We start from the raw sequence: 14,600 nt of genomic DNA, 5'->3' as shown, positions 1-14,600 counted from the left end.
TGAGCAGCCAGTCAACGGTATCTCCACTTCTTTTAACTTGTAGTCTTTATCTGAGCTCAAAATTGAAGGCAAGGCTGGGCAAGATTATTTACAGTGTAAAGCACGTTTCATAACAAAGCAATCCAAAGGGCCTAACAAAGAAAATGAAAAACATTAAAGTAGCCCTTTTGCCCATTTCAGGTTTCATAATAGTTTGTTGTGCCTCTACTGTGACATCTTTACATGCGTACATGTAGGCGTATTCGTTTATTCACACTTAAATATTAGCCTACAGAACAGAGCAGCTTACAAAGAAGAAATAAAACGTGGTCCTTTTACAACAAACACAATTAGCTCTTTTTTGTTTTTGTGTAACATTGGAATCCTGCTAGTAATCCCCAAGTTTAAAAAATGTTACAGCAATCTGATTACATGTTTTTTTATGTAACTTTTAGGCAACAGTTTTAAAAAATCCTGTTACATGTAATCCGTTACTCCCCAAGCCTGCATTTCATATCTTGAAGTGAAGAGAATGCACAGATGGACAAAACAACACTACACCCGGATTATATGAACACATGTCCTTCACCAATATATGTTATATGAGGACATGAGGGACATAAGGTAAGGGAGCCACTTGGTGCTACTGCTGCTGATAAATTGATTAAAAATGCCCGAGCTTGAAGCTTCTGCACACTGAAGAAGTCAAACATCTGTCCCGTTTAGCTTCCTATACTGAATGTAGGAACTTTTTAAATCTAATCTAAATACTTTTGTTGTACCATTGCCTTGAGTTGTTATGGTCTTGGCACCTCAGCAGTAATTTTTGAGGCAGTGAAGACCATTTTTTATTACATATGAATATATTCACTGGCAGCGCTCCAGCTTCACAGAGCAGTTTTTCTTGCCATTATTCTCCAGCCAGTCAGGGCTCTTTTTAAACTGCCTCATCATCTGAGTGATTAGTACGACTTCACAGGCAGCGAGAGGAGATGTTCACAGCGCCTTTGTAGCCATGCCAGGCAGCTGAAGACATGAAAACATTCACTGACTCTGCGTGCCAACTTGGCGAAATTTTGGAATACATTGACAGTTTGATGAATACCTACTCTGCTGGAAATGTGCCACCAACTTCAGCAGATTTTTGTGTTCCCCTGAAGCAAAGTAAAATTGCTGAACAGCCTCACACAGCCGTTGTTCTGCTCCTAACCAAACATTTCACGAGTACAGTGATCACTCCTGCCTCAGAAACACAGTGTGCATGCTGTCTCTCTCTCTGGGGATTCTCACACTGTAACATCCCGTCATGTCTGCTTAATTATTCATGTCATGATAATCAGGTTCATGTTATTGTTTCACGTTTAGTTCATAGCCCAGGTTAGATGTATGTTTAGTCAAGTCTTTTTGTTCACCTGCCTAGTCCTGTCATTGCACTTCCTGTTTTATTTTTGTACTTACCTCTTGTCTCTCATTTCAGGTCCCCTTACTTCCTCCCTTTGTGTGTTTTCCCGCCATCGTCAGCGTCTGCCCCGCCCCTGATTGTTTCCACCTGTTCCCCCTTACCTCATGTATAAATAGTCCTGTCTCCCTTGGTCCTGTGCCAGTTCGTCTTGTGCCTTGTGCCATTTAGAGAGCCAGCTTGGCTCGCCAAGAGATTATTGTACTTTGTGACCATAGTCAGGGTTGCCAACTTTGGGTACCTGGCTGGAGTGAGATTTTGATATCATGGGTTTAATTACACATCTGCACACGAAATGACTGCTATCGTGTCAGTAGCGGGACCTTAGCATATAGGATATACATATACAAATACACAATATTGGACACAGACTATAAAGGGCACACAGTTTCATTCACTAATGAAAGTCAAACACATCTTTGTTTCCACTGTTTTATTGTGTGCCTGTCGCGATAAGCAATTCATTGATTTATCGGCTCCGGAGTGTTTTTGTTGGGTAATCTATGGTAGGGCTAACCCATACAGTGGTGGGGCTCAAGTCAGTATTTGCAATGTAATTACATACACGCTCTATCGCCCCCTTGACAGTGAAACGCCACGCATGAGGTTTAGATTATTTCCCTGTCTCAATCCAAATTGAACTGTATGAAATAAAAAGGCACATTTGTCTTGTAGTAAATAAAAAGAGTGACCTGGAGCCAATCCTGCAATTTCCCCACAAGTGAAAGAGTTGACATGCTGAAAACCCAACCCCTGCAGGGGGGTCTGGGGGGATTCTCCCCCAGGAGATTTTTTGAAATACTAACATAAAATACACATTCTGGTACTCTCTTGAGAATAAAAATAAATAAATCTATTCTACACGACATATTTAAATGAAGCTGAACCTGCTGAACCTTCTCTCCTCACAAAGAGAAGAGGGAAGAGGCTGTGTGAATTACTTACATGGTGGATAAGGGTGGATAGCCCCCATTGTTCTGTGTGTCAAAATGGAAGACAGCCCACACACCTATCAATCATCAAACCGTGGGGTCTTATTTCATTACGTGTTGATTTCTATCAACACGTAATGTTGTATCGATGTATATAGAGATGTACTATATAGTGATGTGTCGGTCTTTTAAGTGAACGACGGGAGCCGGCTCTCGCCCGCGAACGAGCCGTTTTTTTTGCGGAGGGATTTAGATCGGCATGAAGGCACATTGTGCAATGTGCATATTATCCCGCTTATTACATGGCCACATTCTCAACAAAGTAACGACATGACTCCCAATATTAATTGAAATGCTTTTATGGATTTAGAAAATGATTTTATTGATTTAAAAAATAGTTTTATGTAGGCTATTGATTTAAATTGACATGCATCCGCTAAGAAAAAGAGTCCGTTGTTACTGTTTTAACTAACGGAGCAACGGCAGGAACTGCTTCGATAGTGTTTTTGAGGAGCTTTTTGATTACAGATTTGAAAACATTGTTGCTTGCTTTAAAAGTAGCACAATTCATGATGTCAAACCTTGGAAAGTATCTAGATATCCCTGCCCTAATGCCAAAGTAACTGCACACTGAATATGTGTCGCCGTTTGATGTCTATGTCTGGACCGCTGCGTAAAAAGGAGGGTTTCTGCCCCGTTACTTCTCTTCTTACTTCTATAAGAATAAAACACGGAGGACGGAGATCTCTTTTTCTCCCCCTCTTCTGACAGCCCAGCAGCTGATCTCAGAGCACGCTCCCCTCTCCTGCAGGGGGGCGTGGTCAGCTGCAGCTCACAGAATCAGCCCCCTGCAAAAACAGCGCTGGAAAGAGGAAATAGAGCGAAATGAGGCATGGCTAAAATGCAGGATCTATTTGGTATTTTGAAAAAAAAACTATATTTATATAGTTTATATAGGTCGATACAGTAGCCCCTTTTTTTTAAATAGTTTGTATAGGTGTTGCTATCTGTTTTGTGTAGCGTGGTTCTACAAGCAAGTCAATGCATTCATTGGGTGGTATCAGAGAGTTACACAGGTCTGTAAATGCAATGAAAACAATTGGCCACAGCAAATCATTTATATTAATCATGTAATTTTTACTTTAGAATACTTCAGTACAAAGGATGTATTGAATAATGTAAGTGATATGTGTACACATATACATCATTAGTCAAAATAGGGCTACATTTGATTGAATTAAAAGGTATAATATGTGGTAAACTGAAGAGCCGTTTGGGAGCCGAAAGAGCCGGCTCTTCTTGGTGAGCCGAGCCAAATGATCCGGCTCACCAAGAAGAGCCGGAATTCCCATCAGTACAGCAAAAGTATTCTCCGTCGGGACTTCCTGCAACAACACCACGCCGTTATCTTGATTCTGATTGGCCAGAAGACATTATCAAAGATGTTCTATTGAGAAGACGATCACTGCGTGACAACAGTTTTCAAAACCGTTTCTAATCTTCGGTATTCTTGTTTTGGCGTGAGAATAGTTTGGGCAGCGTGAGAGCGTGAGAGCGTGAGATTGAGCGTGAAAGCGTGTGTCACACGCCAGATGCGTGAGAGTTGGCAACCCTGCCATAGTCAAGTTTATTTAGTTTGTAATTTGCAGTGGCGAACCGTGTCTATCACAACTGGACTTTCTGTAGACACACCCACCCCCCGCCACCGCCCCCCCCCCTCCCCTCCGCGGCATTATAATGTCCGTATTTTCACTGAATTGTCGTCTTGAAAAGGGTACTCACAACGATTCCGCAACAACTTCATCTTCACCTGTTGCACTTGTCATTTCAACGTTAAAAACAATAAAACGGCATGAATTGCTTCGTCGCATTCGTTCTAGATCGTCTGCCTCGAGCCAGTTAACTAGCGGGCCTTCTAGAATACTCTGGAACCGAGGGGAACTCTGAAAGAATACGCCCATTGGCTACAAATCAACATAAGATTGGTTGATCAAACTGTCAGTCCAAACGTACGCTCTCATTCAGTGCAAAGGGCATTCGATCAAGGATGTGGAATACCTTGGTTGAAGGATATTCTACCCAGAGACCCAGAACAAGATCTGATTGGTTGCTTTCTTTTCTAACAAAAAACCACTGAAATGCGCAGAGCATGGTCCGAAAAGGACAAACAAATCAAGTAACACTGTCATATTACAGATCAACAACACAGATACCATTGTCATTTATTCATTTTATATACATTTTATTACATTTTATTTATATAATTAAATCGATTTTTTTTGTTTGTGTTATCTGAGTGTTCCAGGGTATTCTCTGAATACCTTGAAGGCCCTGACGGTTCGCCATGTGCACTGGTAATTTGCTTTGCTACGTTTTGCCTCTCAGGAGTGATTTTTGTTTGAACTTTATACTTTTCCAAAGTAAAGACTTTTTTGAACAAACTTTCTTTTGAGTCGTGCGTTTGAGTCCAAGTGTCTGTCAAGGTTCCTAACACACACTGCGGAGACAGAGAAGCTTTCAAAAGCCTCCTGAAAATTACATCTGTCCAAGACTCCAAACCAATCACAAACCGAGCAGGGCTGCTTCCACAAAGATCCTCGTGCAGAATGATGAAAGGACTCACAGTTGTTTTCTCATCTGTCGGTCTCAACGCTTTGTGCAGGAATCAGATAATTGATGAACTGTGATCCTGCTCAACACAATGCAGGGAACAAGACTGATGACTGACAGAGAGACATGTCTTTCTTTGTAAACACAAGTAAAGTTAGCAGACGGTGTTTAAAGGTTGATTCATGCACATGTACCAGCGACGTGCAGTCAGTGGAGGCAGAGCCTCACCTGTCATACTCCAATGTAACGGAAAAACAACTAAAAAACAACTAAATAGTAATAATAATAAAATGTCTCCACTGATCTGTGTTGTAAATGTGATTTCTGTATGATTCCAATCGCTTTTTATAGTCAAAATCAGCAAATTTGCCGAGCTCCGCTACAACTACGGGTAGCGATGAGAAGTGAGGCAGGGACAAGCTCTGCCTCTCGTAAGCCCACAGTAACTGGCTGGAGCGCGGGCACTAATTTAACGCGGGCACTTATTTTGTGAGCGCGCTCAAGCCAGTTACTGTGTGGTGAGGTGAGGCACAGATGAGCTCTGCCTCACCTCAGAATGTGTCACCCCACAGAAACTGGCTGGAAAGCGGGCCCTAAGCGCATGCCTGCACCATCTCACTGTATGTCACCAATGTAATGTTTGTAGATCCCTCTATTACATTTATCCTCGCCATCCATAGTCTCTAAATAACTTATTTCACGTAGGCCTATATATGATATTTAGGCTCGCCGTACAACGGCAATGAAAAAAGCACCTGGAGAGGCAGCCATAACCTCTGCCGCACTGAAGGGGGCGCACGTGAGCCCAGAGGTTCTTGTTGCGACTGTTATTCTACGCAGAGACTGTAGCAAACAACAAACTAGACTTTTGAAACTAGAGGAAGATAAGGAGGACTTTTACAAAAAAGTATTAGAGATTGTTGTCCAGAAGGATAGCATGGACTTCATCTTCAAGTCACGGTAAGACCACAATTGTAATGAAAATGGGATCTTACTAAGAAAGAACAATCCAATATTTAGATTTTGGGTATCCTTTTGTTGAACGGTCTGTTTAAAATGAATTGAAGCATCAGACTAAAAAAATAACCGAATATTTCGATTAAGGTCAAATTTAAAAGAAAGAGTCAGTGCCTCACCAGCCATGAACCTCACCGCACGTCACTGACATGTACTAGTGATGTGTCGGTCGCGAACGAGCCGGCTCTTTTAAGTGAACGACGGGAGCCGGCTCTCACCCGCGAACGAGCCGTTTTTTTTGTTTTTTGCGGAGGGATCTAGATCGGCTTGAAGGCACATTATGCAATGTGCAATGTGCACATTTATTACATGGCCACATTCTCAACAAAGTAACGACATGACTCCCAATAGCTTGGTTTCAGTCACGTGACTTCTATGACGCGCGAAATTCAAGTGGAGGTCAGGAAGTGAAAACGCAATCATTCATCAACGCAGGAATCATGGAGGACACCGACTATGTCAAACAATTAAATGAACCTGCACGCCGCAGATATCGTGAACAAATCACAGCACACATCGGATACGATCCGTATCAGCTGAAAAAAACCCGACTTTTCTTGTGATTTATCCGATTTGCCCGCTGTCGAGGCGATGGATATCACCAGCTACCTCGTCCTTCATACCTCCTACTACACGGCTAGCCAGATGAAAGCGTATAAAAGCCTGGAAGCTTTCAACTACTTCGTGGGTGGATGGGTGAATGACCTCGGCACCAAAGAGGCATTAAACAAATGTCGCCTTGTTTTTGCCCGGGTGAGTGTTAACTACCTATACCTTCTTACCTCTAAGTAGCATTATTAGGAGACATCTAGCTAACTAACTTTAGCTACATGGACTCATGTAAGGCAGTGTTACGGCTGTCGCCTTGCCTTCAGCATTAACTGGCCTGTGAGTGTGTTGTGTGTGTATATATGTGTATGTTTGTTATGTGTTTAGCTTAGGATATATTGTGTGTTGTGTGTATAGACAGCTCAGAGCCTTTGAACAGCCTGCACGTTGTTTATATCACTCTATGTTGAGGTTAATATTAAAAACAACCTCTTTACCAAGACCATCTGGTTATGTGTTGCTTGTGATGTTGTTAAATGTATGTTACCAACTCGCAAGTTGTGAACTGGAGCTTCAATTGTGTAGGTCAACCATTCCCAGAGGTCTGGAGAAACACCATTAAAAACGTGGATTGTAGCTAAAGAAGATGGAGAGGTTGTTACAGCACACTGTAACTGTATGGCTGGGTAAGTCATAAAATAAATATCCCAACCCAAAGCATATTTGACACAACACTTAAGCTCAGACAAAATAATGCCTGCTATAATATTCATGTTATACCATTAATAGCTTTTACGATCAATCTAGTTATTCTAGTATGTCTCTGTCTATACAGTTTGTCAGAATCCTGCTCACATGTTGGAGCAGTTCTGTTTGCAATCGAAGCAGGTGTGAAGATGAGAGAGACTGCATCCTGCACCACTGAGAAGTGCAAGTGGCTAATGCCATCACATGTCAAAAAGGTATTCAGACCCCAGTGGTCAGTCAGCTGTTCATGCCGTCCTTGCCTGTCTCATTGTTACACTGCACCTACATGTATGTTCACATACATGTTGGTCTGTCTCTCACATGTGCAGATTCCTGCTACTCCAGTTGCGATGATAGACTTTTCATCCGCAAAATCCAAAAAGCAAAAACTGGATGATGCCATTGCTGGAAGGACAGGTGAGAAGCACACATTTCAGCGTCCCACAGTCCAGGGTTCAAAATTGGAGCGAGGATCAGAGAGGTATATGCAGTTTTTCAAGACTTTGAGCAGAAATTCCCCAAGAAGGGCTGCACTGATGTCCAGGGAACCATATTACAGAGAATTTGTCCCTAAATCTGTGAGCAAGCTACCTAAACCACTACCTCAGTATAGGACACCAGAGATGCTACAGCTATCCCCAACAGAGTTGGAGAATGCATGCCAGGACTTCAGACAGGAAGAGCTGACACAGCCACAGGTCCAGGCAGTAGAGGAGGAGACCAGAAACCAGAGCTTATCAGCAATATGGTTTAGCCAAAGAGCAGGAAGGATCACAGCCTCAAGACTGAAGCAGGTTCTACAGACTAGTCTTGCACAGCCATCAAAGTCCTTGATCAAGTCCATATGCTACCCAGAGGCATACAAGTTCTCTACAGCTGCAACAAGGTATTTATTAGGGATTAGGGAGCCAATCAGAAAAGCAAACTGTATACAGTTTTTCTCAGACGCGGAGGGATACCGACTTGTTGTGAAAAGTAACTTACAATTCTACCCGTGGTATACGCTGATTATATCACGTATATCAGTAAGTTACAGTACAAGTAACTTATAACTAAATTCATTATCATTACAAAACATGATTCACAAAATATTCAATGCATAAAAATACAGAATAAGTGTGTGTGTGTGTGTGACTGACAGGTATGGATGCAAATACGAGGCAACTGCCCGAAAGCAGTATGAAGGAGTACAAAGTCTGCACCACCAGGGTTTCAGCTGTAAAGACAGCGGGCTTTGGCTGAACCCTCAATGGCCATACATGGGAGCGTCGCCAGACGGATGTGTCACGTGCACCTGCCATGGAACTGGTATCTGTGAGATAAAGGTAAGTTATTTGTTCAGTATTGTGCTACAGTAAAGCGGGTAAGTATAGGATTGTGACGTGATCCTGAGTCTGGGGATCCTCTCCCAATACATTTTGAGCTGCAGACACTTATTTACAGTACAATATATTACTTTTCTTTTCATTGAACTTTTAGTGCCCACACAGCAAACAAGAGGAGGCCAATCTTCGCCTGTGTGCTGGAGAACAGGGCTTCTGTCTCGTCAACGATGGGGGCACTGTGAAGCTGGACAGGAGACATGCCTACTACCATCAAATACAGGCTCAGCTCCACCTCGTTGATGTTGACTACTGCGACTTTGTTGTCTGGACTAAAAATGACCTCTTTGTAGAGAGAATTGTGCGTGATGTGGACCTGTGGGACAACATCATTCCCAGAGTTGAGCGTTTCTTCAGACTATGTGTTCTCCCTGAAGTGTTGAGACAGCAACTTACAAGGGGAAAGGTAAAAGTCATAAAGAGTTGGTGTGCTCATTTTTTTCCACAAGAACATGTTAGTACATAACTATCAGGTGACTAAAAGCCTCCTCTCCCTGTCTGCTGTTCCATTTTTCAGTTTCAGTTGCAAGATGATCAGGAGGGAGAGAAGGCGTGATTACCAGCACCTGTGGTCTGTCCTGGTCCCGGAAGTTGTGGTTCTCTCCTTGTTGCATTATTATTACGTGCCGTAGTGGGTGCTGGTGTTTGGGTGTGTGTGGGTGTCTTTTTCTCTCTCCCTCTGATCTCCCCAGGTGCTCCCAATCTCCAATCAGCGCCTCCATATAGGACATGAGGAAGGTTGCAGTCGCTCTCCCTTTAAGCTTTGTTTGACAAGTTGGTGGTGAGCCCTTTTTCGTTGTGTTAATTAAAAGACCACTTTATGGCGTCAGAGATCAGTTTTCTCTCCTTTTTCTCTCGGCCGGTTATGTTGTGTGTCGCTACTTCCCTTTGTACCCCTATATTTACAAGGGAACGTAACATTTGCACAGTGGCAGCTCTTTAACCTGCATTACAGCACCTTCATATTCACTGACCACACTCACTAGAGGAAGTAGGGCTGTGTGATATATTGCTATTGTAAAAAAGATGTTTACTGAAAAGATTAAATGATACTAAGACTGAATAATACATGGTTTCTTATTTACATTTACAATAACCCTCAATGGCCATACATGGGAGCGTCACCAGACCAATTGTCATCTCTAGAATATTGTTGAATGAATTAAGCCTGAATGTAGATGAAAGTTGTATATTGAGTAGGGCTACACAATTTTCAACACAAAAAGATGTTTACTGAAAAGACTTGAACACAAGATGTTTGAACACAAAAAGATGTTTACTGAAAAGACTTGAACACAAGATGTTTGAACACAAAAAGATGTTTACTGAAAAGATTAAATGATACTGAATAATACATGGTTTCTTATTTACAAGACTACAGCTCCATGACTTTACTCCAATGGGACGACAGACACTGACAGATTAGACAAGGCACAGCAAATAACCCCAATCTTGTCAATCAATGCTAGTGCCTCACCTGGTTTTGTTAGCATGTGCTCTATGGGCACAGCCCTGCTTTGCAGAATCTGATATTTTCTTCTGACTAATCCTATGACTCTTTCAACATGAATACGCACATTAGCTATTTTTCTTGTCTCTTCCACCTCGTATGCTGACAGCTGACTTTTCCCCCTGGTGAATGCAGGCATCTTTAGTGAAGCACAGTAAAATCCCACACTATCGGCAATATCGAACCCACGGTCTGCTAGGACAATATCTCCAGGTAACAGGTTTTTTAGGAGCCCACTCTGTATTGTGATCTGTTTATCACTAACTCTTCCTCCCCAGGCACAAGATATGTAGGTAACATAGCCTTGGGGAGCAACACCAATCAGAAATTTAACAGTATGGTGATGCTTGTAGTTGGACCATGTTTGTGCTCTAGCTAGTAAATTAGAGGGCCTCTCAATAAAAACTTCAAAACAGTCAACAATCACAGCAACTCTACATCCAAATGCCTGTCTGAATCCCATTGGCATTGTAGCTTGAAGTACATGTCGCTCTGGCCACTCAATTATAAATTATGTACTCTCGTGAAGTATGTCAATTAACTTATGCCAAATTCTAGAAGCAGTGGAGAGAGAGATGTTGAACCTGAAAGCCAAATCTTTCAGAGGGAGATTTAGTCTCAGCCTCAGCAAAACTAAAATGAACTGTTCAAATTTGGAGAGCACAGACATAGGGCCACAGGTGATGTAGGGCTCGCACAGTTGAAAAACCTGAAGTAAAACTAAGAAGTTGGGGAGCCCGGTGTAAAACTTTGTTTTCTCTTCGTTGTTCTCAAAGGACTCCTGGTTGAACTTTGTGTCCAGTGCCTTTGTCCGAAGATCTCCCAGCTCTGTTGTGTTCTGTCTCAGAACGTCCTCCATCCTCTCGATGTCCTCCATCGTTAAATCAGTCTGGCATCCTGCATCTGCATACAATATAGCAGTAGCAAGCATAATTAGTTATTTAAAATAGTCAAATATGAATGTGAATTTTTGTGAAGTTATCTTTTTGACAACCTTTTTACAGACATGCAAGTTCTCTGTTCCAATTATTCCAGATTCTCAAATTAGTGCTCTATTTTCTAAACCTAATTCAAAGTTTGCATTGATTTTCTGACAATCACATTTGTAATATTTAATAATAATGCTGGTGGTTAATTTATCTTGTTGGTCATTTAATATCCCACTGGTGTCCTCTGGTTGTGGGCTGTCAGACGGGGGCTGCGTCGGTTCTGGGCTCTCGGTTGTCTGCAGGAGATCCAACAAAGCCTCTGCACATTCTGATTGTCTTTGTTGGTCTTCCTTGAGCTCCATCCTCTGCTCTCGTCGAAGAGATGCCTCTGATCTGGGCTTACTTGTTGTGTGGTAACCGAGGCTAACAGTGGGAGCCCAGCCTACCGACTCAACGTCACCCAAAGCGCTAGGGCACCCTAAAAAGTCCCAACAAAGTCCATATTAGAATACAGGTAACTTAAACATGATCAGTATTACTAAGTAAATACGCATTTAACCACAACCCAATAATACCTAAACAAAGCCACAAAAACCAAGTTAGCTAATACCTCTGATGAAGTGGTCGCTGCAGACCCGTGCATTAGACGACTCTGCTCCTCCCGACCGTAGATGTAGGTTTGAAAGCCATTTTTTCCGGCGTTCTTCGGTTAGCTTCTTAAATTGCTCAGCTTTATGGACGACAACCTTCGGCACTCGGTAAAACCTCTTGTTTTTCTCTCGGCCGGATCGATTGGAACAACCGTAAACTACACAACACACCGGCATTTTCACAATGGTAACAGCAGCTAGATCCTCGGTAGAAAATTACTTCCTGACCTCCAATGGAATTTCGCGCCAAAGGAACGCAACGGTGTGACGTCACGTGAAACCAAGCTATATTAATTGAAATGCTTTTATGGATTTAGAAAATGATTTTATTGATTTAAAAAATAGTTTTATGTATTGATTTAAATTGACATGCATCCGCTAAGAAAAGTAGTCCGTTGTTACCGTTTGAACTAACGTAGCAACGGCAGGAACTGCTTCGATAGTGTTTTTGAGGAGCTTTTTGATTACAGATTTGAAAACATCGTTGCTTGCTTTAAAAGTAGCACAATTAATTATGTCAAACCTTGGAAAGTATCTAGATATCCCTGCCCTAATGCCAAAGGAACTGCACACTGAATATGTGTCGCCGTTTGATGTCTATGTCTGGGCCGCTGCGTAAAAAGGAGGGTTTCTGCCCCATTACTTCTCTTCTTACTTCTATAAGAATAAAACACGGAGGACGGAGATCTCTTTTCCTCCCCCTCTCCAGACAGACCGCCCAGCAGCTGATCTCAGAGCACGCTCCCCTCTCCTGCAGGGGAGCGTGGTCAGCTGCAGCTCACAGAATCAGCCCCCTGCAAAAACAGCGCTGGAAAGAGCAAATAGAGCGAAATGAGGCATGGCTAAAATGCAGGATCTTTTTGGTCTATATAGTCTATATTTTTTTATATAAAAAAAGATATTTATATACTTTATATAGGTCGATACAGTAACCCCTTATCTGTTTTGTGTAGCGTGGTTCTACAAGCAAGTCAATGCATTCATTGGGTGGTATCAGAGAGTTACAAGGGTCTGTAAATGCAATGAAAACAATTGGCCACAGCAAATCATTTATATTAAACATGTAATTTTTACTTTTGAATACTTCAGTACAAAGGATATATTGAATAATTTAAGTGATATATGTGTGTACACATATAAATCATTAGTCAAAACAGGGCTACATTTGATTTAATTAAAAGGTATAATATGTGGTAAACTGAAGAGCCGTTTGGGAGCCGAAAGAGCCGGCTCTTCTTGGTGAGCCGAGCCAAATGATCCGGCTCACCAAGAAGAGCCGGAATTCCCATCACTAACATGTACCCTTACGGCCCGTCCACACAGCGGCTTTGGAAAAAGCTTGCCGGTGGGCGTGTCTGAAGCTCGACCAACAACCAATCACATGAATCTCCCGTGTCACATGTACCTCTTATGGTTTGTAGACATGCAGATGGGTGGTTTTTAAGAGATTGCTTTGTTTAGAGATACAGCTTTAAACGTTTTGGAACCATCTATAGAGGAAATAATGACTATAAAAAAAATCTGCAAATGCAATAATCACCAAATTAAATTCTGTATCATTTCTATGGCAGTATAAATTACTTATTCATTCATTTATTTATTCATGTATTTATTTATTTACTTAATTTCTAACTCACTTAATAACTTTAAATGTTTACACTGCCAACTCTAAACATCATCAATGGTTCCCATTTTTAATATGAGCACAATTATACAAAGTTAAATGTTGCAGACAGTACATCTCAACTGCAACATTTTTGACAGGAACATTGTTACAATTTCTCCGACACACAGACAGACATTTCTCATTAAAAACATTTTCTTTCACAGATAGTTCCAGCAGCACAAAGCTTCATTTTTCTTTTCTAACTTTAATAAATCAAAAGTCAACTTTAATCCGGGCAATAACATATTTAAAACGAGTGCACAAGATTTACCTTTTTCAAATAAGTCTGATTCCTCAGCTAAGTCTGGTGTGTCCTCTAAACCAACTCAGTGTTTTAATGAACTGTATAAATAATGGACAACTGCAGAAAGAGACTGGAGACAAGAGACTCTGAGATCGACTGTGTTGCTGATCGACTTGCAAGAAAAACCAGAATCCATTAGTTTTGCACAGTCTTAAGTTCACACAGATATTACATAACCTACATCATTTTCTGTTATTGATTCCTTAGACAGTGTGCCTTTTAATTCATCAGACTTCAACAATAGTTATATAACTGAACTGTTTTACTATCTGCAGTTTGGGTTCACACCATGTTATTGAACTTTTCTGGAAATTAAGCAGTTGTTCCAAATAACTCAATTATGTGCGCGCTGAAGTGAAGTTTGCAGAGAGGCTACTTCATACAGACAGATGTACTGTATGTGTTTACTCAATATAACCCAATGTAAGATATTCTCATATATATACATTCATAAGTCAAGGTGAGCAATGTTTTGTGGTATTTATTTCTTGAAACCATTTGCAGGATTTCTGTGGGATGAACCTTATATTAACCTTATCAATTCAAAACAGATCACTGAGTGCATTTCACAAAATAAGATGTTCAATGGCATTACAGTACTACATATATCTCTAATTTAAAAAAAACAGCACTGACTTGGTTTCTTTTATTCCCAGTCAGCTTTACAGCTTTACAGTCCTTCACTCCTGACCTCCAACAGCTCCCTCGCCACATAGCATCTACCCCCCCCCCACGAGAGTGAGCATGTCGGGCCGTAAGAGTGTGTTTCCCTGCGGGCCGGATGATGAGCAGCAGCAGGGCTCTCTGCCAGAGCTGAGGCACGGAGCAGAGCATCTGGCAGAGGGAAGGAACTAAGTAGATTTACT

The 14,600-nt window shown here is 41.6% G+C and overlaps 1 protein-coding gene across 6 annotated transcripts; it reads left to right on the top strand.

Moving 5' to 3' along the window:
* Positions 1-6,466: 6,466 nt before the first annotated feature.
* Positions 6,467-9,743, top strand: LOC117540836. 6 transcript variants are annotated; one of them, XM_034207710.1, is made up of 7 exons: positions 6,467-6,750; positions 7,132-7,232; positions 7,382-7,508; positions 7,623-8,179; positions 8,469-8,618; positions 8,773-9,081; positions 9,193-9,743. In XM_034207710.1, exons 1-5 carry the CDS (start codon positions 6,589-6,591, stop codon positions 8,533-8,535), a joined length of 1,014 nt encoding a protein of 337 aa, XP_034063601.1. In that variant the 5' UTR covers positions 6,467-6,588; the 3' UTR covers positions 8,536-8,618; positions 8,773-9,081; positions 9,193-9,743. The 6 variants fall into 6 exon arrangements, with proteins under 6 accessions (XP_034063601.1, XP_034063600.1, XP_034063598.1 ...); XM_034207709.1 differs by having other exon boundaries at positions 8,454-8,618; positions 8,784-9,081; XM_034207707.1 differs by having other exon boundaries at positions 8,454-8,618.
* Positions 9,744-14,600: the final 4,857 nt, after the last annotated feature.

This window comes from Gymnodraco acuticeps, unplaced genomic scaffold (assembly GCF_902827175.1).
Source record: "Gymnodraco acuticeps unplaced genomic scaffold, fGymAcu1.1, whole genome shotgun sequence".
In the NCBI taxonomy this organism is placed as follows: Eukaryota; Metazoa; Chordata; class Actinopteri; order Perciformes; family Bathydraconidae; genus Gymnodraco; species Gymnodraco acuticeps.
Note: the sequence above shows the minus strand (reverse complement) of the source record. Positions and strands in the feature narration are given on the sequence as shown.

Bases quoted from the DNA above. Each gene is read 5' to 3' on its own strand.
- LOC117540836 (XM_034207706.1), top strand. From the start codon at position 6,589: ATGGATATCACCAGCTACCTCGTCCTTCATACCTCCTACTACACGGCT. The intron at 6,751-7,131 runs GTGAGTGTTAAC...TCAATTGTGTAG, and splicing joins GTCGCCTTGTTTTTGCCCGG to GTCAACCATTCCCAGAGGTC. The intron at 7,233-7,381 runs GTAAGTCATAAA...CTGTCTATACAG, and splicing joins CACTGTAACTGTATGGCTGG to TTTGTCAGAATCCTGCTCAC.